Source organism: Pseudopipra pipra, chromosome 4, assembly GCF_036250125.1.
Source record: "Pseudopipra pipra isolate bDixPip1 chromosome 4, bDixPip1.hap1, whole genome shotgun sequence".
Taxonomy (NCBI): Eukaryota; Metazoa; Chordata; class Aves; order Passeriformes; family Pipridae; genus Pseudopipra; species Pseudopipra pipra.
This window is the reverse complement of record NC_087552.1, coordinates 57,428,137-57,455,384: the sequence shown is the minus strand read 5'-3', so window position 1 is coordinate 57,455,384 and position 27,248 is coordinate 57,428,137. Positions and strand designations below refer to the sequence as shown.

At 40.7% G+C, this 27,248-nt stretch overlaps 1 protein-coding gene and 1 long non-coding RNA gene across 7 annotated transcripts in view; one reads left to right on the top strand and one right to left on the bottom strand.

Moving 5' to 3' along the window:
• Positions 1–7,395, bottom strand: part of CCDC149 (coiled-coil domain containing 149) — a 51,199-nt gene extending 43,804 nt beyond the window's left edge. For 5 of the 6 annotated variants that reach the window (XM_064653093.1, XM_064653094.1, XM_064653095.1 and 2 more), the window contains exon 1: positions 7,196–7,395. In XM_064653093.1, the coding sequence (XP_064509163.1) occupies positions 7,196–7,243 (48 nt within the window). In that variant the 5' untranslated portion in view covers positions 7,244–7,395. Of the gene's footprint in view, positions 1–6,584; positions 6,915–7,195 lie in introns of those variants that run through there. The other variant, XM_064653098.1, reaches the window with a different exon arrangement.
• A 179-nt stretch (positions 7,396–7,574) lies between these two features.
• The window catches only part of LOC135413414 (uncharacterized), a 27,948-nt gene continuing 8,274 nt past the window's right edge, over positions 7,575–27,248 (top strand). The window contains exon 1 of the long non-coding RNA XR_010430218.1: positions 7,575–7,692. This is a non-coding gene — a long non-coding RNA (uncharacterized LOC135413414). The remainder of the gene's footprint in view (positions 7,693–27,248) is intronic.

Here is a 27,248-nt window from a genome sequence, read left to right as displayed (position 1 = left end):
AAAAAAACATAAATGTAAGAAGCCATTTCTACCCCAGCCAGTACTGGATACAAGAGGCTCAAGTTCTCTTAAAAGAATGGAGGAAGACTCTGCACAAGATCAAAGTCTGTCACAAGTCATCTTAGATTATTAACAATAATCACGGGAAATATATCTGTTGTATTGGAAGCCTGAAATAATTTGTAAGGCTACACATTCACCTGACCACTGTGAGTTAGAAAAACTTTGCAATTCGAGTTTCTCCTCTTTTTCCTCACATGCAGCAGTATGAGGAACCTTGCAATTTGACCAGCAGCCCTGGGAAGGCTGCCAGAAGGAAGAGGCACTTGCAAACTCCCTTTTCTACTTGTGTTCACAATACCCAGCTCTCAGGCAGCAACCAGCCCTTCCCACTTCACTTCCCACTGCCCTCCTCTTCCTCACTACCAGCAGTGTCCTTTGGGCTCTGAACACTGAAATGGGACCTGTTACAGGAGAAGGAGTAGCTTGAGCATTAACCATATTTACCTTGAGTCTGAAACGATTACAGTGTGACACCCTATTGACACAGGTAAAAGAAACTTAATTACTGTGTGATACTACAGGCATGTGCTTGTTGAGGCAAAAGAATAGGAAATAACAGAAGAATGCTGCAAACACCTAAATGGGGAGGGAAGGGAGAGGTGAACCTTCCCCTCCAGCCACCACCTTTCATGTGCAGGGCTCATGCACAAAGCAGAGCAGAACTTGCAAATCTAAGGTGTTCTGCATTAGTCCGACGTGCTTCGCTGCCTTTCCCCATCGAGAGGAAGAGAGTAACGTGTATGTCATCCTCAATGTTACCTATCAGAACTTTCAGGTAACTTCTTCCCCTTAACGTGATGTTCAATCAGCAGATTATTCTCACCCATCACTGGACACTGCTCACGCTAAAGCATTTATTTCTATTTCTGATGTTACTGACATACAACATGGCACTAAATACTTTCTGAATGTGCTCTGCAAGAGACCAAATACCACAGCAGTCATGAAAACAATTTATAGTTTCATTATATCCTCTGACAAGAATACTTTGTCATTATGGGCTCTCGCACAAAGCAAGAGCATCAGCACTTCCATACTTTCAAGTCAGTGCTGTTCTTTGGGACAGAAATCATTATTTGTATGTACTACTTGCTTGGAATTAACTTTGTTAACCTCAATTTCAAGTCAATGAGAAAGGGAAAAGTGAGTTTGGTATATTAGTACAGCCAACCTTTTCCAAAAATGGTAAATGCTTAGTTGCAAAAAAGTGGGAAGGGAATGAGAAAAGCAATTCCAAGAAGGATTTGAACTCTCAAAAAGGACACTTCCACCTTGGTTTAAGTTTATTTCTGGCAATACTGAAGTTGAAATCCTGCCATAAATTTTCTGGATTATGATGCCTTGGCATCAACAAAGGCAACTGTACCTATGTACTTATGTCCTTACTGATACCTTACACAAATGTCAAATCCCCTGATAAAGCACTGAAAGGTATCAGAAGCTAAACTTTAATATTGTCAGCAAGTGAATATAGTGACATGGTAAACTGCTTCGAACTTGATAAAATAATTCCTTCCCTTACAGTGAAATATTTACCTCTGACAATCTCTCTTCTTATATTTCCAGTTTCATCCAACGTCTTAGTAATTCTAAAGTATGCCTTCACTAAATTGTTTTAAAATACTAACAATCTGATAGAGTAATTGCAAATAAAAATAAGTAAAAGCAAACCCCACAATCACTTCAAAAAAACCCAACAGCCTAAAGCCCTGAACCAAGTAGCCTGTCCTGTTCCTTTAACCAGCAGGAAGAATGCAGCTGGCCTATCAGCCAACACCTATGCAATGTACACAGTGGGAGTGGAAAGAAGCCAAACATGTCACCTTAATACACCCACAGCGCCAGCAGGTGCCTCCGAGCATTGCCTCCATTGCTGGTGTATGAAGGAGTGTATGACAGTCGCAAGTGAACTAGAGCATGTGGATAAGACTACAAAACCCAGTACTTGTGAGGCAAGAAATACAGACCTAGCACCAAACAAATCTTGTTTCTGCCATGAGTCACAGCCCTCCACAACAGACACATTCAGAGCATAAAAGAACACTTCACCTTTCACAGCAGCACTGGTGGGGCCAAGGGAATTCTCCATTATCTGCTAGGCTGTGGATAACAAACTATATGAGGATTGTGAGGGCAATTGCATTCAGGGTCTAAATGAAAAGGAATAATTATGTCCTCCTTGTTCAAATTATATTTTAACTTGATGAATTATATACTGATGATGTGCTATACAGACAGAAGGGGTTTGGCATCTCCCATCAATGTACAATGTTTGCATTTTACTATAAAAATGACCACATAGAAGACTTTTGGAAGCCATTTTTGCCTTTTGCATATACTGATTTTCTCAAATAAATGCAGCAATATTGTAATAATTTTTTTCCATGGGCTTATGGTACAAAAAACAACAAAGCCAATGCATGTCTGTGGAACTTGGTTATTCAACAGAGCTATGTTTGCAGTTCCCCTTACCATTTTTGAAGGAAAAACAAATTTTACAAAGACTGACCTCAAAGAGGTTATTCAATATGTATGTTTCTGAGTATTAAAAAAAATGTAGCAATAATGGCCCTAACCATAGCAATAAACCAACCTAATGACTGAACACCAGAAATGGAAAACAACTGAGTCCCATATACAATTTCCTTTATATGGACAACTAAGTGCAACACAATTGGTATGCTGTCAAAAGGAATATAGGAGTGTGACAGTCTTTTTGGAGCAATGCAAGGAATAAGGCAAATTTTCTCAAATAGTCTGAAAAAAGTATTCAGTAGATGCTGCTGGCATTCATTCATATAGAGACTTCTTCTTCTGCAACTGAAGGAAAGCCTACCTCTCACGTGCTGTCTATCAGTCAGACAAACTAGTGAATTCTGTTATGCACTATAGTTACTATGAAACATTCTAATGGTCTTTTATTTCTTTTTAACTAATGTTACAAAATAATCTATGAATTTAAAAAGCAAGGTTAAACAAGAACCAGCTGCTATACTTTCAATCTAAAAGCTACAATAGACAACTTTTCATATCAGTCTAGTGACTTTCATCTACCAATTTGCTGTTATCTGCAATAAAGCAAATTATAATTGCTACGAGGAAGATCATAATAATTAAAGGAATATATATGACATCCTACATTACTGCCTGGACTGCTTTACAGCCTACTTTAGTGAAATTGAGTAAAAAGAGACTGACATTACAGGAGAGTGTAACTGCTCCAAGGTGACCCTCTACACTGAACACTTACTATTTGTCCATTGCTATTTTTAGTGACAAATCTGGGTAGATCTCATTAATGACGTTGTAGACATGGTCTAATAATCTGATGAGGCTGGAACACTGTCAAGGTTTTAGACTTTCTTTTTTTAAACCAACAAACAGACTGAATACCTATCAGAATTTTGTTTTTTAATTTGTACAAATTACTGCCCTATACTTTGGTATTTAATGGCAATTAATGTCAAGGAAAATATCTAATTTTCTGAGACTAAAAGTATCACTGTGGATCATATTCTGTGTTCTCTTGACGCTCCAGGGCCTTGTGTCCTCCTAAATGATGAAGGGCTACCACACTGGGCCTTGAAACCTATCATCCACCATGCTGAGAAACCAGGAAAACTCTACTCACCACCTTTTGGACAAGAGATCCAACTGCTACTGAATTGTCTGAAGTTTTATCAAATTTCTCCTCATTATACTCTTGGAGGCAATTTTGTTGTGGAAACTGAAAAGTCTCAAAATGTATTGCAATCTCATTATTTGGGATGTTTGTTGATTGTGTTTCAGTAATGTTGCTCCCCTTGACTTCTGATTAAACTGTTCAACTTATCTGAAAGTCAAGCACTCAAACCCAGAGAAATACACAATTGCTGGCCATTTGTCTGCCATTTTATGTCCTCATCTCTGATAAAACCTGAGAAAAATGCAGTGACCTTGGTTCTATCCCACCATATCAACTCCGCTTTCCCTGCTGCCCAGCTCTTGCTTCACTAGCTGCCTCCCAGCTGCTCAAACACGAAGCAGGATGGTATCATTCACTGATGATATAAGCAGCTCCTCAGAACACCATTCTTACCCTGATGACAATATTACACCACATCATCTTCACTGGTCATGTAGGAATTACTGTAATTTACTGTTTAAAATAACACTACTTTCTGATGTGGCCCAGCCCTTAAAAGTTTTTTATGCTGTGCATTGGATTACATTAATTTCTCTGGGTTTGTTCCACAACATCTCTGTGGGTATCTTAGTCCAAACTGAAACATGGCAACATGAAAAGCAAACACTTGGCTTTTTTGCCCAAAAGCCCAGCATGCAGGTCTTCACAGCACCTCTCTCACAGCTCCTGAGAATTCTGGAGTGCAGTAAGTCACAGTGTCAACTCTTTCAGCATTTCCATTTCCTTTTCCAAATGCTACGACTCAAGTTTCTTTCCTGTCAAACAAGCAGTTATTGACCAGGTCTTCATCCTGCAACTTTACATCACCTTCTAAATACCCTAAACACGGGTCATTCAGTGACATAAATGTTACATAAAAACCTGGAGACCAAGCAAAAAATTACCTGGTGTCCCAAGAGAGTACTTCACATTTTATATATATCCATCCATCACCAATACATGAACTCACCTAAAGAACGGGTAAAATTTATGTGTGTTCTTGCTCTTAAAGCCTGTTCTTTTGCACCCAGTTTGTGAAATGATCAGTGGAAACAATGACTCTTTCTGGTCCTTCAGTATTTGCTCAGTTGGCTTTGTCCCAGTATTCCTTCCTACGCCATCCTATTCAGAGTTAGTTTAAAGAATGTTCAAGGTACACGTGGTACAAAGATTTTTCAGAGTACCAGGTGCACACTAGGCCCGAAATGTGTACAGTAAGTGGAAAAATACAGAAACATGGAGGCAAAAGAACAAGCAAGAAGATAGTGGTGAGCACAATAAAAGCAGAGAAAGACATATGAAAAGGTACAGATCAAAAAACACTGAAATGGAACAAAACTCAAAAGGAAGAGTAAATATAGAAAAAGACTGCAACAGACCAAAAAAAAGGTATTCTTTTTATCTAATGAAAAATGAAAAGACAACCTACAAAAATATATGCTGTGAGTATAAGTGTTTGTGCAAGTAGATATAAGTACCAAAACCACATCCTACCATTTTTCTTAACACCTGCAATACCAGACTTTTAAAAATTACAGTTGTTTTGACAAGTATTTAAATTACTCCTACCTTTCAAACTTGGAGGACTGGGCTTGTGTAAACAAAAAAGAATGTGACCACAGATCTGAACCCACCAGCTGCTGGCCTTTTATACCAAGATTTTTAACCCCATCTTATGTTTTAGTTGTCCAGCATCAGCAATGGAAGAGGGTTTGTTTAGAGCTACCATGTCTTTTCTTTCTGTGTTATCTTGTATTTTGAAAGCATTTCAATATGTTTATGAAATACACAGGGAAAAAAACTTAAAATTACCTAGCAGACACTGAAGCTAAGAGAAGCTCTGTACTGCTCAGGGATATGGAAAATTTGAAAAACTCATTCCAAGTTACTTCAGAAGTTTGAGCCACAGACCCATCAGGATGTTGGAGTTAATGGGTAAATTGCATGGAGTGAATCACTAACAGCCAAGGGAAGAGGAAGGCAAAAGAGAGAAGCCTATATCTGACAGCAGCAGAAAAACAGGCTGTAAACCTGCTGTGGGAACAGAGAGAAAGGGCAGAAAAATGGAATATAAAGCACTAGGCCTCTAATTGTTCCAGATAAAAAGAAATTATATGTATCTGTAGCTTAGCACAATCATTAAACTTTGCTACAATTAGGAAGCCCTAAACTAAGTGTTCAATTTCAGGATGAAGTTTTTATATAAAAAGTCTTTTATCTCTTACCCTTCACTGCCATGTGAAACCACCCTCACCCCCAAATAAAACTCCATTTGAGAAATGAGACATCAGATGCAACACTGCACAATCAGGATACGGCTAAGAGTGCACCTTTCACTTTCTTCTGAATCATTTTGTGTGTTTGCATAAGCAGCCTCCAGTTCTAGATGCAGTGTACTGGCACAGATCTGGGCCTACACAAACTCCCACTGAAATCATCCGGACAGGTGACAGATTCAAGACCCTAAACTCAAACATCTTTCTGACTGGTCAGGGCCTTAAACCTTATGCTCACATAATATAAGGAAGGCAAAGCCCTCCTGAAAACAGGAATTCACCTGCGTCTCTAGGACAGCAGACAGGTTTATCTAGGTTTATCTAGGCCCATGCTGTTGGCACAAAAGTTTTGTTTGCTAATGTAAACACAAAACCACTATTTTTATAGTAATGCAAAATTAATGAAATGCAACATGCCATGTAAAAATCAGCACACCAACCTATTTCATGAGTTTTCCTACTAAACAGACTTGACTTTGGTGACACTCCTTTAAATTACACCGACCTCAAAGGGTTTCGAGTTTGGTAACTTATCTTACATGAAAATGTGTACCCGTTAAACACCTGATAATCTTTATTACCTTTTGACAATAAAGTTTCTATTCTTGTAATCTGAAAATCCTCCACCTGTTGAAGCTCATGGCTACTGTACTATCACATTCTTTTGTTTCGTTTTATAAACGTCCCCCGCGGCTCTCAGAACCCTTCCATACGCGATTCAAGTACAGCACGAGCACACGGCTCTGGGCACAGCCCGGTCACCCAGCCTGGCTGCCGCACCGGGGCTGCGCTGCTCCCCCGGGCTGGCGGCAGCGCCGGCCCGAGGCCTCAGTCAGTGAATCCTCGGCGATTTCAAGCCAGCAGCAGCCTCAGCGCCTGAAACCTGCTCTCCGCAGACCCAGGGCTGGGAACACACGGAGAGGTTCTCAGGCCCTCGCTCCCGGCGCTCACAGCCGTGCGGGGCGGGGACGGCAGCAGGGCAGGGCCAGCGGCAGCCGTGCCCGGCACAGCCCAGTGCCTCCCGCCCGCCGCTCCCCCCGTCACCGCCCCTGGGCCCGGGCCGGTCCCCTCCCGGCCGCTGAGCCCCGAGGCCCGACAGTTGCCCCGAGGCCCGACAGCTGCCCCGAGGCGCAGGGAGCAAGGGGGCCCTGCCGCCGCTCTACCCCGGCCCGCGGCCGCCCCGCCGCCTCACCTCGCTCAGCAGCCCCTGCCAGTCGCTCTCGCTGCGCTGGGAGCTCATGGCTCCGGCGGCCCGCGGCGGCGACCGGCTCCGCCCGCCCCGGCCTTCCCGAGCAGCCCGCGGGAGAGGCGGGGCCTGCGGCCGCCCGTGCGACCGGCCCTGCCCGCCGGGACCCGCCGGGACCGAGCTCCGCACGGCCGAGCGCCGGCAGCGCCGGGCCCTGGTGCCCGGGCAGGGAGGCCGGTCCGCGGGGCAGAGCGGCGGGGCCCGGGCGGCACCTGCCGAGGGCTGTGCGGGAGTGTCCGGGTGCGTGTCCCAGAGAAGGGCCCTCCTCTCCTGACGTGCTCCTCCAGTGTAGCAGCTGGGCACTGCTGCCGTCCCAGGCTCTGGACAGCCAGGCCTCCGTCAGGACTGGTCGATGAGGCGGCGGACATCAGGGAGACTGTATTCCTATATATGTGTAACAAACCCCTTGCAAGTTATGTACACGCTTGTGTTGCGTGTGTAAGGTAAGACAGAGCAGCAGGACAAGGAGATAGAAAACCATTTTCTCAAAATATGATGGTGGAACACTGCCCACGTTGGGCACAGATCTTTGTTCTCATTCAGTTCGCGGAGGTGTAAATAACGTAATGACCCAGGACTTGATCTAGCTTCTTTTTCACCCCACTACCACAGACATTCACTCCCCATCAGCACTAAAACCGAAGCACGACACCCACAGGGCGCTCTTCCCCCTTCCTGATTGATCCCTCTGCTCAAGCCATACCCTCTGCAGCCAGAGCTGAAGGAACGTCCATCCCCATGGACTAGATCTACCCTGAGGCACATAACAGGTGATCTTTATTGTACTCCTAACACGGAGAGTGTCCCCAGGACTTATGTTTTCCAGGCAGAGTGCAAGTGTAATTGCATGAGCATTTGAGCAGTTTAACTCACAAGTACTCTTTGTTTTAAAAACCAGCACAAACAGCACAATACAACACGTTAAAATATGCATGCCTCATTGTTCACCACAATTTACCCACTGTTAAGATTTGTTTGTGCTCTGGCATCTAGGCACAGTGTCCTTTTGTTTTCTAAACTGGCTTCGAGAGCCTCCTTTGACAACTTCGCATCCCTTTGAGCAAGGGATGTTGGCCTCGACACTGACAACTTTTCTGTTCCCGGTGCTTACTTGACGGCTTATATGGGAAGAAACATAGGTCACATCTGAACTCAGTAGGAGGTCTCTTTGAATGGAAGATTATCACGTTTAATAAATGCCTGTGGTTATGTCCATATTAAATCAAAAAAACAACAACACAAAAAAAAAAGTCCAGGAGAGTAGCTAGCTTTAGTATGGAACTTCAATTTGGTAATTAGAAAGTTTATGCATTTTATCTGCAAATTATAAATCAAACATAGACATTTGCTCCAGTTTGTAGCCCATATCCTCCTATATTAGCTGTTCCTCATCTCTAGGCATTCTGTAACTTTAATGCTCAAGAGAGTACATTTGTCTTTCCTCTTTGCTCATATTTTTTTGTGGTTTATGTTGTCACATGTGTGATATATCACAATCCTGCATGTCCTCACAGAACACCATTTCTGAAAACGGCATCATGTTTACAGAGGTAAATAGCAAATAATTAAAATTAAATTAACAAGAACTATAATTTAAACCATTGACTTAAAGGATTGTTAGTGATTTTAGAAACTCAATCATTTTCCTAGTGTTGTTAATAGTTAGAGCTATACAACTGCTAGTGTAGATGAACCAAACAGAATCTTTTTCCCAGTTTCTCGTTTGCAGAATTTCTCTCCTCTGTTTTTTCGGTCGTGTAGCACTCTGGACTCAGAATGCTCTTGCAGAAACAGCTCCTATTATTGAGGCATGTCAGTCATTTTAATCCCAAATCTGCTCGCCCTCCTCACAAACATAAGGTTTTAATTTTTATTGATGATAAGTATTCAAATGAGAAGTAAATATTCATGAAAGAGAGGTTATTAAAACAAAAGGAACTCTCAATGTTTCCAGCTCTTATGATTTTATCAAAAGGTTGATAAGAGCTGGTGTTTTTTTCAGAAAGCCCAAGCTGTTGGATGGGAATAACCACTTTCTTTTGAAGTAAAAGAAAGATTCAAGGGAATAAATAAAAAATAAGCTGAAATGTGCCTTGAGTACACTTGATATGATCAGAAAGGAAACAAAAGGACCCAAATATGTATTTTTAAGTAATCACTTCTAGTGCCTGATATCAAGACTTTTGGCAGCTTCATCATCTTTCCTGATCCTCTCTGCCTCACTTACCAGTGGTTCCTGAGATGCTCCTGTGTAAGGGTCCCAGTCTGGACCGGGTTACTCTGTCAGCCTCTAGGCAGGAATGTACTGAGATACAGTTACTCTCATAACTCAGACAAACAAGTAAAGAAGACGATAGAAAAGAAGTACTATCACTCTAGTTTATAGATAGGAAACTTGCCTAGGAAAGCTGAAGTTACAAACATAACCAGGGAGTGAAATTGCAGGTTTCAGGACTACCAGTTGACTGTTTTAATTGCAAAACTAACAGGATGTCTTGGCTCTGTTCCTACCTGCTGCAGTAACTTCTTTTGCACCATCACCTTGCCAACATCAGAAGAGTACAGTATTGTCATTGAACATCTGAGACAAAAAAATCTCAGCCTTCCTCTCCAGCTACCATCCCGTTCTCTTTGTCTCTAGATCTGTTATCTTTGCTTTCTTCCTCTACATGTTCACTAGATAAAGTTATCTACTTCTAGTGTTTCATCTTCCTTCTCTGCAATTCTGCTTTGTGATCAATCTTTTCCTTGGTATCTTGAGTTCATCTGTCTTCACCAGACTACCCTCCACTTCTCTAAGCATTTTCTACATTTCATTAAGAAGGATTCAGACTTTCTAAAAAACATTTTTTTTGGCCTAGACAATTATGCATTCAGAGTCAGATCCAAGCTACTGTGGCTTGTTGATACAACTACTCAGGTAGACATATGTAGGAGATTTAAGCAACAGTTTTCACTTGCAAGAGATTTAATCAATAGTTTTAAAACACAGCTTTTAGAAATCAGTGTCTTTGTCGTACATTGAGAAAGAAAACAGCCTGAGTTTGTATCCATAGGTAAGCCACTGAATGGATCACTGCAAATTTTGCTCCTTATTTTTGTCAGCATCTGTCTACTGCACTAACTTCATCATTACATCCATGTCTAACTCTAAAGAAATGTAAGAGTAAAAAGCCAGTGTAAATCCTTAAGATCTGGACAGGCTGTATAGTTGAAATATAATGAAAACATGTAATGCTTGTCCACTGAAGGATGATTCAGTCTGACTCTCTATGGATGTTTCGGGGTTCCATTTAATCAAGGAATACCTCTGAATGAGGATATAACCTATCATACATAACACATCCATTTGAGTACTTTTGATAATTTATATTAGCATTATTTTATGTTGTTGCTAATCTGATGATAAACACACATTCAAACCCTCATGCACACATTTTGGAGGAAGTATACTATGCTTGTTGAGTATACCATTACTTTTAGCTTTTATCTGTTCCCCTATTTGTTTTCTATCCTTTGCTTTTGCCTTTCCTTTTTTAGAGGCTGCTTTTTGTCCATTTATATTCCAGCCGCGCCTTCTCAATTTTCTCAGGTTCATTGCTGGTTTCACTATCCTGTATCAGCTCTTCTACTTCACATGCATGATCTGTCAGCAGGACAATATGATCTGCAGATCAGAAGCAGTTTAGCAGTTATTCATTTATGTTGAATCCTTTTGTGGCCAGTCAGGTCCGTGAAGGACACATCTTAGGCAATCAACAAAGATCGTTAAAGTGATGGTGTTTCTCTTTTCCTCTTCGAATGGTTCGGACCTTCAATGTATTGCTTTCCTTTGTGTATTAGATGCTGCCTGTAACATTAAAATCGGGGACAGTCTTTATTTTCTTTTTCTTTTTTTTTTTTAAAGCTATTTTATAACTTGGCTGGTGCAACCAAATACTGGAGGTCAGAGTAGAGTCTCTCTTATAGAGAGAGAGTGGAAAAAAGAGAATTTGGGGTAAGAGACGGGAACAGACTGTGATCTGCACAAACCAGCTCTGGGATGGAGCTTGGTAGTGAGGTCTGGCCAAAGGAGGTTAAAACCAAAGGAAAGCAGCAGTCAAGAGGAGGGAGTGCAGTGAGTGGGTGGGCGGGATGCTCATGGAAAGCTGTAAATTGGTGGGGCAGAGGAGAGACTGCAAGTTTGAAAACAAAATCATTTTTAAATGAGTGAACACATATAACAAAAAAAACCTCTCATAACTCTGAGGTTTTCTGAGTGATTGAAAATCCAAAGTCAGGAGTGTTCTGTTGCATAGATTTTCTGGGAGTAATATATTATGCATAACATTGTATGTAAGTGCTTTGAATAATATTGTTTTAAAGCCTGGTTTCTCCAAAATCCTGTGGTGTTCCAGCATCTAACTCTTAGGCATATATCTGCGTAGAGAAATCTTTAGCCTCAGGCAATAGAGAAATCTTCATTGGAAAACAGCTGATTGGGTTCTTCCTAGCTTGCTTAGGGCTGAAATGCTCAAAAAATGGGTTGGATGGAAGATACAGGTGTCAGAGCAGGTAACCAACCCTCAGATATTGCTAGCAAACACCAATTATACAGAACTATTCAGTTCAAACACTCTCTTTTCTGGACGTACTTAGCCTGACACCGAGCATGGTCTTCAGTGAAGTCCCCCAGGGACACCAGGCTGGATGAGGCTCCAGAAAATTCTGGGGACAGTTCAAATCCAACTTGGATAAGAAGTCTTTAAGTTCTCTAAAAGCATCTATAAAATTAATTGGTTTGATCTAGACTATATTGGAAAAGTTTGGCTCTGTTGTCTCTGATAGAGATAGTAGATAACTGTGTAGGGATTATGAATAATGTTCACCAGCAGAATCTGTGGCTCTTCCCCATAACCTAAGAATAAGAACAACTCAGTAGGAACTAAAAGACAGCAGTAAAGAAAGCAAGTACAACAACTCAAAGACTGTTTCAAGGCCTTATCATTACAGTTATATATATAGAATTAGTGTAAATGAATTCTGGTTTTCCAGAGGCATCAAACTCCTCCTGTCAAGATAGTCTCTCAAGACACTGGAAAGCCTCTCATGGCCCTCCTGCATCATTATTATTTTTCTTAAAATTTTCTTGCTATTGATGTAACTAAAAATCCAATATAAGTTCAGAGAAAATATTTTGTCAAGTGGCTCAGACAGGCACAACTGATGGATATTAAGGAAACATGCACTGCAATTTCTGTTCCTCTGAGTGCACTAGAAAAATATAAAAAGTAGTTAATTTTACTAAAAAATCCAGCTGGGGTACTCAGATTACTTTCTGCTACTATGAAATTGAAGAGTGACCTAGTACTGCCATCAGATCTGACATATGAGTGGTTTTTCAGACTTGTAAGTTCATTTTTCAACTGGTGGGGTATGTCAAATCCCCGAAAACTGTCAGACCATTGCAAAGACATTTATTGCTGTGACGATAGCAGACTGTTCAGCACAAAGACCATCACTTTACATATGTGGTCAATACTCAGCAGACTGTAAAAAAAGGACAAGATGGGGAACGTAAAGTACAGCCACCTTGATCCTGTGCTTTCTAGTCAATTTAGAGGGTATAAAGAAAGAAAGCCCACTGATGAAGAGCAAAAAAATGAAATTGAAACAGAACTTGTTGAGAATATCATATGAAAATAATTTTCCATTTGAAAATGTCAGTCTGTAAAAAACCAAAATGGGTTGGATGGTAGATACAGCTTTGGTGTGCATTTTCTCTGGATTCATGAGGAAATTTCTCATCAAATTTGGAGTGCATGCTTCAGAATGGGCACTGGCACCATACAGAGACATTGAACTGAAGTTTCTCTGTTTTATGCTCAAATTATGCAGACTTTTGGGCTACAACCTCAGCCTTTTCTAAGTGAAGTTTAGGAGATAAAAGAATGCTCACCTAGAAACTTTTCCAGTTGGTAAAAGCATCTAGATCAAGGAGCTGAAGCTTTACTTCCACATCCCAGATAAGACCGTAGTGGAAAGGATATAACCTCCCCCTCTTCACATAAATGCCGAGTTACAAAAGTACAACAAGAAGAAATTTATGCATCTGTTTCTATGCTTTGGGTTTGAATCAAATGGAAAGAAACTGAACTCTGTAATTATCGCAGGAGCCATTGAAGTAGATACTGTCCTAGAGGGATTGTCTCTTTTCTTTTTCTCTGCTTTTTCTCTGCTTCTTTTCTTGCATGACTTCTAATTGTTCAATGTTACATGATCTTATATCTAGTACTACCAGGGTGCTTAGGAGCACTTTGCAAATATATTCTTCCCCTTAAACTACTTTGGACAAGGTGTAGATATTACAGAATCACAGAATTACACAACATTCTGAGTTGGAAGGGACCCAAAAAGACCACTGAATCCAACTCTTAAGTGAATAGCCTGTATGGGGATCAAACCCACAACTCTGTCATTATTACCATTGTAAGGTTATTCCAGAATTTCACTTGGCTTATACATATAACTGATTAGATTATGATCTTTTAAGTTAGTATTCCAGTGAAAGTAGATTTATACCTTTAATTTATTAGTTGCTGCTTGCTTTACCTTTGAATTTCATACCTTTTTATTTTATTTTTGGTTCATTACTGTTTATTTTTAAAATAAGCTCCTTTCACCAAGAAAGGTGTTTTTTCTTTGTGATTATTGGTCACTGAATCAATTTAAAATATAATCTCCTGCTCCTAGTGAGAGGTCATATGTGGATAGTAAGTTTATTTATTTGCTCTGAGAAATGGTGGAAGCACCAAACAGTCAGTACCAAGCACAATTCCATAAAACTAGATCAAATAAGGGCTGGGGGCTCTGACTTGTATTCAGCACTGGGCAGAAGTCACAGGCTGAAGTGTGTACTCTCCCTGGCCCTTGCCTTGTCCTCTAGAGGCAGCTGGTAGGGACAAATAAAAATTATGAAACAGCTTCTGAATCACAATTTTAAGCCAACTGTACTGAAATGAATGAAAATGGATTTCAATTAATTTGTACATGTTATGTGTACCTATGGTAGTTTCTTTAGCCACCTGTTTTACATCTACTTGCTTTTGCAAGTTAGATTCCTGAAACCTACCAGCAGAGCACAAGGTGTAGTTTTGAGGGTGTGCACTAGTAATTTGGTGTGGTTACCTGTATCCAAAGATAAGGAGCCAAAAATACTCAGATCTCAGCTGAATAGGTCAGACTCTATGTGTTTTTGTCAGAATTATTTCCTCCATGAAGGATTATCTCCATCGTGGACTGAAAGGTTTTATATCATGATTCTTGGTAAGTAGAAGCATCTTTGCTTTACAGAAATACATACATTTAAAGACTGGAATAAATAAAATTAATTGGTGCTTTCATCACTGGATGTGGAGTCCAAAAGGATCACTTGCTTTAAGCAACTTCAGTGCTAGAAGATGATGGTGGAACTCTAAATGCTATGAGGAGCCCAATTCCCATCGAGACTTTAATATGTCTAGCCTTTCTGCTTTAAAAGAAGCAATAACACAATCATCTATCGGAGTATTATGAGTATTGTGGCCTCTTGCTTTTTCGTGTTTGAGCCAATTTGTGTACACAAATAATGAGATTTTGGTGGAACATTGATAGTTTTTAGGACCTTTCTATGAGCTTGCTGTGCTCAGTCATATTTGTGCTCAGTTCTACTCTGTTTCTCAGTCTGTTCCAGAAACAAAAAGTCCACACAGTAAGAACAAAGAAGTCCAAGCCTGGTTATTAAGCACTTCCTTGGACATTCTGCTGATGGAGAGTGTGCTCTCCAGCCCCGGAACACTGGTGCGCTTTGCATGGGTTTTACTAACAGCACAATGTCATTTTTTTCAACTTCAGTGGTTGGGCAGATTCTGACACCAGGAAAATATATCTGTTTCAGTTTGGTTTTTAACAAGGTGCACAGATGGTGTTAAAAAGCAGGTAGAAGTGGTTAATCACCTGTGAATTTTAGGCATTTTTCTGCTGTCCATAGAGGACTTCAGAAGTGCATTTACTGCATGTGTTTCTCCACGATGATTTGCATTTTCACGGTTGTTTTCAATCAATCACCCCAGAGAGGTTTGCAAATCTCTTCATTGCAAAGCATTGAAGACCTGCCCATGCCCACATTCCTAGTGCAACAAATGATTTGGGACCTGAATCATGTGGTATTCAGTATTCAGGCATATCCGTACCTCATCGCACCCTGAATTGTTTCATTTTACTGACACCATCTGTTTCTTGTGCCTCAACCAATTTGTATTCCATTGTCCCCTATGCTCAGCTTTCTGACCTTGTAAATCGATCTCCTGTACAGTCTGTAACAAATACTTTCCTGAAATCTGGATGAATTATGTCAACGATTTCATATTTATCAATTCAGCGATGCCTTGAAATGACCCTAATACATTTGTCATACATGATCTTCTTTAGTAGAACCATGCAGCTTTCCCGTTACTAAATCACATTTCTAACTGAATTGTAATCTCCCTTATAAATGTTTCCATTATCTTGCTCACCACTACAGTCAGTCTTACAAGTCTGTATTTTGTTGGGTGTTTCCAGTGCCTCTTTTTGACAGCTACATAAGACACTCAACAATGAAGTGCATCTCAGGTAAATATTAAGTGCTCCTTAAAAGAAGAATAAAAAAATTAAAACCTACTAAGATATACTCCTGGTATTCAATAGTAGTATTAGAGAGCCACTTAAATGAATGGAGAATAAAGGAGGATTTCTTTATTGCTGGCAGTTAGTGTCAGTGATGGATCATGACATAGACATTCTCAGTATGGCCAAACAATTTCACTATATAGAATTTTATATAGCTACAGCTAAAATTCAATGAACTGATTCAGAAGGTTCAGGATAAACTATAACAATAAGTTAAAACCTTAAATCGATTTGGTGTTTTAAAAGGATGGGCAGCAGCAAGATGTCATCTTCCTTCACAGATCTAACTTTAACTGGAACTGTAAATCCAAAGCAGAGTATTGGTGGATAAGGGTATATAATGTGTGATTTAAGACCCATCCTGGAAATCAGTGAGGATTTGAGTACACCAACTCTAAAACATTATCAGAGCATTATAAGAGTCCATCCAGAAAGTTAGGAGGATTTTTTTTTTTGAAGAATAAAGATAAATTTCATATCTTAAAGAGGCTATTTTTGAAGAGTGCCAGGCAAGATGAGAAAAGAAAATGACTGTGAAAGAAGCAGAGTAGCAGAGGCATAGATAACCACTCATCCTACTATCCTTTCAAGATACGAGCTGAGGATGATTTCTATCAATGACTTCCAAATATAACATTATTCAGCTTTCATTATGTTGTCAATCTAATTTGAATGTAAGTTATTCAGAGCACATGGCTGTTTTGCCTTTGTGTTTGTCTGTAAAGCACTGTGCACCCCAAGCCAGGAAAAAAGAGAGAATTCTCGGATTAGAGGAGATAACGTCCTCATTGAAAGTCCTGTATACAAATTCTTGTTTTCTAATCACCTTTGTGAAACCTGCCCCTGCTACACCACACAGACAAATTCTTCTTCAAAGTAAAAAGAATTGCGGCTTATTTTATACTAACCCTGGAGCAGCCTCTCCACTTATAAGAAATGGGAGAAACTCCTGCCAACTTACATTAGTTTCTAGGGAAAAAACACCTGAATCCCAAGATTTGGCTTTGGTGATGACCTGAGGTTCACAGAGCTCTCGGTATTGAACAAACTCCATGTCTGAGATGAAATCCTGAATTCTCACTGAAGTGAAATAGAGTTTTTTCATTGACCTTAGAAAGGCCAAGGTTTCAATCCTTCCTTTTGAAACAGGAGTTATTAAAGATTTTGCATGCTGTGGCATAGCTACATCAGAATTGATTGCTATAGAGATAGCCCAGAAGTAATACAGAAAATATTATCCCTAGGGCTGCAAGATCTAAGGAAGTCACTGTGATCCAAAAAGGTAGCTTGTTATGTGCCGACAAGTCCACCTTCCTTCTCTTAACTCTAAATAAAATCATAAAAGTTTAACTGAAGGACAACTAGAACCTGAGAACATACTATTTATTAGCTTACTGAGTAATTTTCCCTTTCACCTTCACTTTCCTTTCCCCTCCCTCTTTACAATGAATCTACTCTAATTTTTCCAAATTTTTTTGCATTGTATCTTTCTCCTTCTCTTTATATTTTATTTTTCTTTCTGCCTATTGACTCTAGGTGGGCCCTTTTACTATCTGACTTTATTTTGTGAATCTGCCTTTGAGCAGGGCCCAATTGAAGGACTAGTTCACCATGATAAAAATCCAGATTGGAGAGGCTTTCCTCTCCTGAATCCCCAGATCTGTATCTGGCCCATCCATGGCTCCCATTTCATAAATGAGGTCAAGGAGGACTGCTGTCTCTGCTCTTCATCTGGCAGCTACTTTTGGGCATGAGCTACATTTGCAGTTGGATCAGAAGCCATTGCAGAGCTCTTGCAAGGAACTACAGCACACCCAACATGAGCCTCCAATAACACAAGCCAAGGATAAAGTCAGACCACAAGAGTAACTACCAGCAGCAGACCGAGCCACACAGTCAGACCAGGGTGTAAGCAGAGGCTGGGTGTGACAAACGTGGATCTATCAGTGTGCCATTGCCTTTCCCAGGAGAGATAGAGCTGGGTCTAGCAGATCAGTCCATGGCTCTCCCAGACAATTCACTCCAGGAGTGTGGGTTGGGTATGTGAGACAGGATTTTGAAAAATGCCAGCTAATGCCAGGACAAGAATTGACCAAACAAGATAAATACCAACCATATAAAGTCAGGGATGTAAAAGGTGTAGGCTTGAGCTAAGCCAAGTGCATTGAACATCCATCTGAGAATATAATGGGAACAGTTTAACATATGAGGACAATACTGGTTCCGCCTCAACAGACAAAAAAAAGAAAAGGAAAATGAAAACAAAAAAGGAAGCTGTTACTTTGGAAAAATCCAGAGAATGGTTCTTGCCTTCATATACCAGAATGAACTACTGGTGGTGCGTTATATTCTGATTCTGGGAGCTGGGCATCCCCTCTATTGCATCCCCTGTTGAGTTCATATCTGCCAGTACAGCTACCATTTTCCTTTTTTTTAAGGGAAGGTTTTGAATCAGCTCCCAAGTTTTACACTGTCATAATGTTAGGATGAAAGGAGTTAGCAACCAGTGGGGAAAAAAAAATTTCTACAAAAAATAAATAGAAATGAGGTGTTCTATTAGAGTATTGGGGCATTTCAAGCCTCAGGGGTTATTCATGTAAGTGAATCTTTTGCTTATTCTGTAAGGGAACACAAATCAATAGCACAAGAAGAAATAAGAACTAACAGTCTTAAAACCTCAGATGAAATCAAACCACACAAATCAGATCCCATTATAGATTTCAAGACCATGCTCTCGATCAGAGAGAATTTTGCTTCCGTAAATAAAGTTGTTAAAGGTGACCCCACATTAGGGTGAGAGTTTTGAACTTACCTTCCAGAACGTCTAAGGTTCTTTTGGATCATACCCAAAAGATCTGTACATATGGTTTATTTGGTCAGCATGGTTGATCCCAGAGCTCTGTTGGCATGAAGATTTACTGAAGTGTGCTTTCAGGAAAACATAGTTGACTGTCCAGTGACTGTCCAGTCCATAAGGACTAGATTCCTCATAAAAACTAGCAGCACTTCTGCTTAGCTATGACTCTAAACAACGCGTGAAGTTGAACTATGAGAAGGAATGTTCCCCATAATTCTATTCCTGAATCTATGTGTCTAATACTGAAAAAATACCAAAATTTAGACTAGTGCAGAAGTAAAAAATAAATTATAAAAAAAATTTCAATTATATGACAAGTGATTGCAATAAAGGGAAATCAGTCTTGATATCAACACCACTGGCAATCCAATTATCTGGAATTTACCTGTTGCCCTGTCATCTACTCAGCAGAGTCACAATATTCAGGGGTTTTTTTCCTCCTTGTCTCTGAATGATGAGTTTCCACTAGCTCACGTTTTCTGACTGTTTAGAGGTGATATGAAAGCAAGGTGGTGGAAAGAAGAAAGTATTTTCCTTGCTCACTTGAACTCGGGATTTGGAGATCTAAATTACCTAAGACTAATCTAAATTACCTAACTCACTTTTAATGAGAATGAGTTACAATATTTAGTCTGAATCAGAATGGCTTTCAGTCTATGAAAGGCATGCTTTGCATCTCATGGGGGATGTGTAGTTCCATAGCAGAGAAATGCAGATTCAATCCCTATCTGCACTAGACATATTGGTACCCAGGTACCTCACCTTGTTTATCTGTGTTTAGAGGTCTTTGTTCAGCAAAAGAGCATCACTTTAGTTTTTCCACAGCTTGTTACATTGTTTACAATCTTACTCAGGCCGCTGTTGAAAATGCTTTTTTCCTTTTCACAGTATGAAGTTACAACATGCTGTTACTGTTTACAGCAAATAAGCTGGCATGACTGTGCAAGCTGAGGAGGAGCACACATGCAGTGATATATTTGCTGTAATGTTTTCACAGAAACTCGAATATACACAATTTTTAAATAGTTTTGGTATCAAAATAGGTCATTTTGTAAATGAAAAGAAAAAAAATCAAAATTAATTTGTGGAAAATATTATGATACAAATAATTTGAAAATGTGACCTCTTAAGAACTGACCTAATTTTAGTGACCTCTTAGAGGAACATAACACTATCTAGTCTATTTGGAGGTAGTATACACTTTCCAGAGAAAAAAAAAGCTCTCCAAATTAGTGCAAGCAGAAATCCTGAAAATATAATTTTGAACAACTTACTTCCAATTTCACTTGTACCTAAACAACTCAGTCTATGAGACACTTTACAAAGATGTGGTCTAACCTCTAGGGAACAGCTACACTCATGACCCAGAGCAGGAGGCTGCTCTCTGAAATTGTGAAATTGCATGTAGATATTTGAAGCCTATATGGTGTTTTGTCTGCCTTTAGACCTTCAGCATATGTGTGTATTCATGTCCATGAATTAAAACATGTTGCTCCCTCTTGGTAATATAAAAACTTGGCAATTAATGCGCCAAAAGCACTTCTGTGGCTATCATAACATCATAGAATAATTGAGGCTAAAGGGACCTCTGGAGGTAATTTAGTCCAACACCTTGCTCAAAGCATGGCAAATGTCAAAGTCAGGTCAGGTTACCAGGGCTTTGTGAGGTCTAGTTCTGAGTGTCTCCAAGGATGGAGATCCCACAACCTCCTTGGGCAACACAGTGCAATGTCTCCCCACGCTGAATGGATTTACTTTCTTCTATCTGTTGAGAGACAAAAATGATGACCCATTGTGGTCCCTTCCAACCTTACCCATTCTGTGATTCTATCTAACCAGAATGTCCATTACACCAATTTGTGTTTGTTGCCTCTTGTTCTTTTGCTGTGCAGTATTTAAATAGGAGAAAAATTATTCTCTGTTCCATCTAACCCTACACAGACCTACCCATATTATAAGGCAAGGAGAATGAAGGTATTTTCTGGCTATTACAGCTTCTTTTTGCAGGCTGCCCTAAATTAAATTATACAGTCAATTCTCCATTATCAAAAGTAATGGCTGAATTCAATGGGTTTTATTGATGCATCACGTTGGTGTTCGGATACAGGATTTCCCATGTCTTGAGGCTTTATGACTCCTCCTTTACAAGGATTAACAAGTCTTCATTTCTGTGGTAGAAATATACTAGATTTTTCATGTTTATGAGAAATATGAGGAACTAATGATAGTCACTCTTTTTTACCTTGTCCTTAAAACATATGTGGCAGACCTGTAACCACTGAAGTAGCTAGTTAACAGTTATAAATGCACTAGTGAACATATAGGTAGAGTGTGTGGAAGGCAGACTACTGCATTATCTTACTCTAGACTGACTTGCTTAATTTTTGTTTAACTGAATTACAAAGAGAGTCTGAATTATGATCTTTTCTTTAAAAATTAGGAATTCTATTAGTAATAGTTACTTTTATATCCATAGGTAAATAATAAATTAGATGACTATGTTGCTAATACATCTGGATGATTAGGAAATATAATTATCAAAGGTTAAGGTTGGGAACCAAGGTAGAGTGAGACTAATGCTAAAATCCACACTTAGTGCTTTGCTTTGCATCTTGGGTGTGGAAACCTCATAGAGTGGTTTGTGGATGGCCACTACAATTTCTCATCCCTTCTGAGGTGCCTGCTTCTACCTGTGAGCTATGCGAGGGGTCAGGGCAGTCCCCAGGGTCTTTGGTTGGATGCCCAAGGGACATATTGGCATCTCTCTGACGTTCCCATCAGTTTAGCCCTAAGTGACTTGATCATGGACCTAAGGATGGGGGAAGAGTAGGAAATGCAACTTAGGTCTTCACCATCCTATCCCGAGGCCTAACTGTATGCCAAAATTGAAGAGCTCCAAGTAACCCCCTCAGCTCCAGTGCAGGAGAATTAGTCATGTACTTGCAAGAGGGACCCAGGTGGTGCTAGTGGTGCTAAAGAAGAAAGAACTGATTTAAAGATGGAGAGTGTCAGTGTTGTTATTTTTCCAGCTTGATTAAAGTCACTAGTAATTGTAGTCCCTTTTCTCTTTTCTAGATCTGGGATTTTTACACACACTGCAGCTGGGGAAGGGAGGCTTCCAGAGCACCGCCTAAAAAGAATCTTGCTTTTTATAAAGACAAGACTGTATACAAAATATGACATTCTCAGCTGAGCTCTGATTCAGACATTGTTGACTGAGGTTACATAGCATAAAAATGGCAGCAGTCTAGATGTTCCCTTAAACATCACCCTGACCAGGAGCAGAGTGCAGTGCTAAAATGTTCAGACACCTTGAGAGTGAAGGCCCAAATCCTATTTACAGAGCGGTGCAATGAGGATGTGACGTCGTCCCCCAGTTCCTGTGTCAGGGTGGACAGAAGGGAAGAGTTCAGCCCACTAGTGGGGATATGGATCCACAGTGCAAAGCAATTAGGACAGACTTCAACCAGTGGTCCCACTAATACAGTGTACATTTCAAAGGATTACAAAAAATGTGACATGGCCTTGCTTTTCTTCTCTTCTTTGTTCCACTGTGCACTGCTGCTGTACCTTCTTCAGCATCTAAGGGAGCAAACCCAGAGTTGCTGCAATGCAGGGAGATGGGCAAGAGTTGGGAAGCCCTGCAGTGAGGCATTCTGTTAACTAGAAGGAAGGGCAGGGAATAGGTACCCTAACATGGACCACAGCAGAGGTGGCTTGAGCATCATGGGATCCCAGAAGAAAGGATGTACCTTAGTTGCATGGGTCAAACATACAAGAACATAACAAATCACAGGTTCCTTGAGGGTTCGAACTTGCCAGTACTGCATAAGCCTACCATTAGTTCCATTAACCCTGAGTTTCACTCATGTGCTAGGGCTCTTCTATGCTTCCCTCTCCTGTTTGCAGAGTCTTGTTTAATTTTGTTAACGACTCTGAATGAAGATAAGGCCCCTGTGTGTGTAATAACAGACTAAAATTAAACTTCAAACAAATTATCTGTTAGGGTTTAGGAAAATCTTATCTGGGGAGGAATTAATCCTCGCTGCTTGTTGGGGGTTTAACAGGCCACCGGGGATTTGAAAGAGAACAATTTTTCAGTCTGGTATATACACAGCAACTGGAACAATGTGCATAATTCCGTGGATATAATTAAAAAAAAAAAGGAAGAAGACAAAAAATCTCTAAAAGACATATAAACATCTGAAGTGTAGCATGAACTGACTGCAAACCAAATGCAGTTGCTGTAGATCATCAGCTGTCACTGTCAAAGCCCTGGTCTGCTTGTGACTAATGTCCCTGCTTCCTTCCTCATTGCGTATCAGGACGATTCTGTAAGTTGGCTGTTATGCCCTAGTGCTCCATGCTGCATGGCTTGGAAACTAGCCATTGCACCCTCCCAGTGATGTGAGGCTGCTCTGAGAAGATGATGTTGCTCAATCAAGCCTGTTAATCAAATCATTAGAGAGGGGGCAAGAAGTGCCAGTGGGGGTTAGTTTGCTGAAAAACACTCACATGGCTCAGACAGCTGTTGGAATGGGACTAGAGGTGGGGCTGGCAGAGACTGAGCAAAGTCAGCCCCATTTGAATGCTACCACCCCATGAAGGTTGTAGTCCCAGGAAAAATTTCAGGCTAACACTATAATTTTGCTTCACTCACCTGCAAGTAATACCTATGACAGACAATAAAGACAAAGACAGGAAGACTTCTTGAAACACCTTCTTACCCTCATACCATAGATATACCTCAAATTTCTTTCAACAAGAAATTCCTGGTGAAAGTCTTTCATCTTTTTCTCTTCCATCCATTTTTTCTGTCTTTCGTCTTAGCTCTCCACACCAATTGTAGGGTGAAAGAGCTGTAGGAAAAGGGAACAAGAGAGAAAAGGAGCTTTAACAGCCAGGAGAAGATAAATGGGTGGTCTTTGGAAGCATAAACTAGACCAGTAGTCAGGGAAATCAGACGTGACAATGTCCAATGTTTACTGTTTTGCAGTTTTCTTAAGCACATTTTTCTTGCAATTCTAGGGGCATAGATAATGTGGGATTCAGAGTGAAAAGCCCTCTCGGAACTGCGCAGCAGTACTAGAACAGAAACTGCCTGAAAACACTGTCTCGAACTTCCATTATCCTCAACCACACAACGGAGTAAGATGCAAATCTTAAGAGGAAATATGCAGTGCCTGAACTCTGCAAAGGTTTTTACTGAATCCACTGTGTATTCCACTACCGTCTTGGGAATATTTGGCTACATTGCCATGCTATCAGGTGGTTATGGTTTGGGGTACTTAGAGCAACCAAACAAGTAATAGAATGGGCTAAACCTGCATCCTGAGACCCCAGAAGACTGAATGCAACTACTGTGTGTCCAGAACATCTGACTGCATTCCCTGAAGTTGTTTACAAAGAGGGATATCTTCCCTGAGGGAAGTGAATGCAGTCAGAAGCTCAGAACAGAGCAGGAAAGCACATATAAATAAAGAGAAAAACATCCGTTCCTCTAATTTGATAGTTGGTTTAGATTCCTTCCCATCCATGTAGAGAATAGCTCTTTGGCCACTTTTCCTCCCCATTCACTCTTCCCTCCTTGCAATTTGCAGCAGTAGTCTTTGGTATTTGCAGGTCTGTTTCCTACCCACAGGGCTCCAAGTCGCTGCTTGGCCCACCATAATGATACAATTTATTAGCAAGTTAAACAGGTGAGAACTCACTGAAGTCCAGCTCTGCTCCTCTCACAGCCAGCACCATCTCTTACTGCAGAGGTACAGATCTGCATCATTGCTCCATCCTATCTCTGGGCATGGATTGCATCAAGGAGAGGAGCTGAGAGGGCTCAGCACAATGTATGGTCTTTCTGGTCAGAAACCACCTCTCTTGCCGGGATGGGGCTCTTTTCACTCCCTGAGCTGCTCATGACCCCATGTGTCTTATCATAAATCTCAGGTGTCAACAGAGGAATTGAGAACTAAGCAAGGAAAGATCTTCGAAATAACCTTTTCATCACAAAGAGTCAGAAGCAAAAAGGAGGACTTCTTCTTTACTTTGAAGCTTCTGCCAAGGACACCAAATTTACAGTCACTGAAGCACAGTGGCACACCTTCAGCAGTGCATGGTGCAATGATGCCCTGCCCAAAAAACCCATGCATACTGTGGAGACCTGAGGATCTACCAGCCCAGAAGTGCTGTGTTGATGCAGTACTTTGCCTCAGCCATCCACCCGTGTCAGATGGACAAATTTCCCTGCTGTCTCATTCCTCCTGTTCCCCAGCAGTGCTGCAATCCCATGGATCAAACATGTTACTCTTGGTGTTTCTCTTACCTACGTAGGCATCTGCCTGGAAGTAAACCAAGTACAGTTTGCACCAGCTGAAGTTGTTCTTTCATGCTATTTCTTGAAAGGCATCTAACAACCTCTTGGTAAGCACTTCCTGCATGGTGTTTCTTAGTAGGCAGCCAAGTAGGACGAGGTAGAAATCTCTAGCAACATGCAGTCATTTTTCAGTCCAGTCTGTAACTGGGCAGAGAGGTCACTACTGAGCAATCTCTAGTCCATGCAAAAGGAGTATGTAATCTTGGCAGCACTTCAAATGCATGCTGACCTGAAGAGCAGACTAGAGACAAGAGGTTAAACAGTTTGTAGTTTGGTGTGCTGAACACATGGTATAATAAACCAGCTATTTTTTACCTTTCTTGAATTTCTATCTGTATCTCCTTTACAGGTCTTGACAATAAGTGTCATATGTTTTACTGTAATAGATATTACTCACAAAAGGCAAATATGTTTCCAAAGGATTGAATTTGTTGCCATGGGAGGCAACACAAATAATTTGAGGTTAAATACAAAGATACGAAAGAAAGCTCTCTTGTTAAAGTAAGTACAATCTCACTTTGCATTCCATTTTAGAAGGTTCATGAATATCTTTGTTTTCTGTAACCTTGCATGTTATTGAAAAAGATCTTTCATTTGCTTCACTCTCCGCAATTTCCTTAGATATTCTGTTTCCCTGCATCTGCAGAAACAGAGCTGTTTTTTGTGTGCTTGACAAATCATCAACATCTGCATGTGAAAGATTTCAAAGAGAGAAGCAACAGTAAAAAAATGAGAAGATAGGAGCCTTTTGTAATCATTTTCCCTTTGATTTTCAGACATTTGTGTAATAGGATGTACCCAACAGTGAATTTTTCTGAAAATATATTTAAACTGAGCAAATTCAGATTTGATTTGTTGACACAAGAGAACAAAGTCAGTGAAGGAAGTAGTCTGTCTTTCTCAGAAGCTGCCTCAGACTGAAGCTGTGTGCTCCTCACAGATGTATATTTGGATCTTCACAGAGGAATCAGGTGGGAGATTGGTCTTGATTTGAGAGCACGAAACAAAGATACAGATTTGTGCAGGATTGATACCTACTGGAGGTCGTGCCTGTAACTGGAGGGTTGCCAACACACTGAGTTACTGGCACATTCCAGTAACTACTCAAGGTCATGCTGCAAAGAGCGGGGAGTGCTGAAAGGAACTGTGAGCATCCAGACATCCTTTGTGCTTTCCCACACGAAACAGTTTGTCTGTTCTGTGCCTTCGTTTCTTGATGACAACAAGTGCCAGGTTTTACCAAATAAAGGAAGGGAAGGCCTAAACCCCGTCCTTATGAACTGAAACAAACTTTCTCCCAGTTTCTCTTGCTGAATTGTTCATGTAAAGCAGGTGCTTCTGACTGAAATTTGCTTTGTACAAAATAAGTGACAGGAGCAGTTGACACATGCTGGTGCCTTCCATAGGTGGGAGGAGTTGCTTCCCAAGGAGCTCATAGTCCAATTTTCTGTTGCTCAGAGGAATTAAAACCCACTGCTTATAATACTCTGTCTGTCTTTTCCCCAAAGACCTGGACACCTTTGGATGCTATCTGTGCCAAATAACCAGCATCACTTCCAAGAAACAAAGGGCGTTGCTTATCTATTCTCATTTCCAAGTGTGGGATCTGGGGAGCCCAAGGACTGAGATACCAGACCCTGTGTCCCCTCAGAATTGAGGAGGGTTGAGCTTTCCTACCACTCAGGCTCTTACAAATAAAAAGAGGACCCAATAAACATTCTTCTTAGCCCATCCACGGAGAGACAACTATCAGCAACTCATGACCTACTTCAGATCAGAGGGTTTGTGAAATACCATTTTGCCACTGTTGTTATGACTCTAGATAATTTCTACAATGTTTACCTCAGTGTCAGTGTTTGTGTATAACTACAGATAGCTGGTCTTCTTCAGTTGAAGGGGTAGATCCTGAGCTAGCTCTCAGTGTAGACAAGTGAGGGTGAAGCACAGCAGGGAAGAAACACATAGATGAGCCTGAGATGTTCTTAGTGAAGACAAACTCCATGTCTTGGGCTGCACTTGGGAGTAGTAGGAGTGACTCACTCTCTTCCCTAAATTATACCACAACGTGGGGCATGCAGCAGACA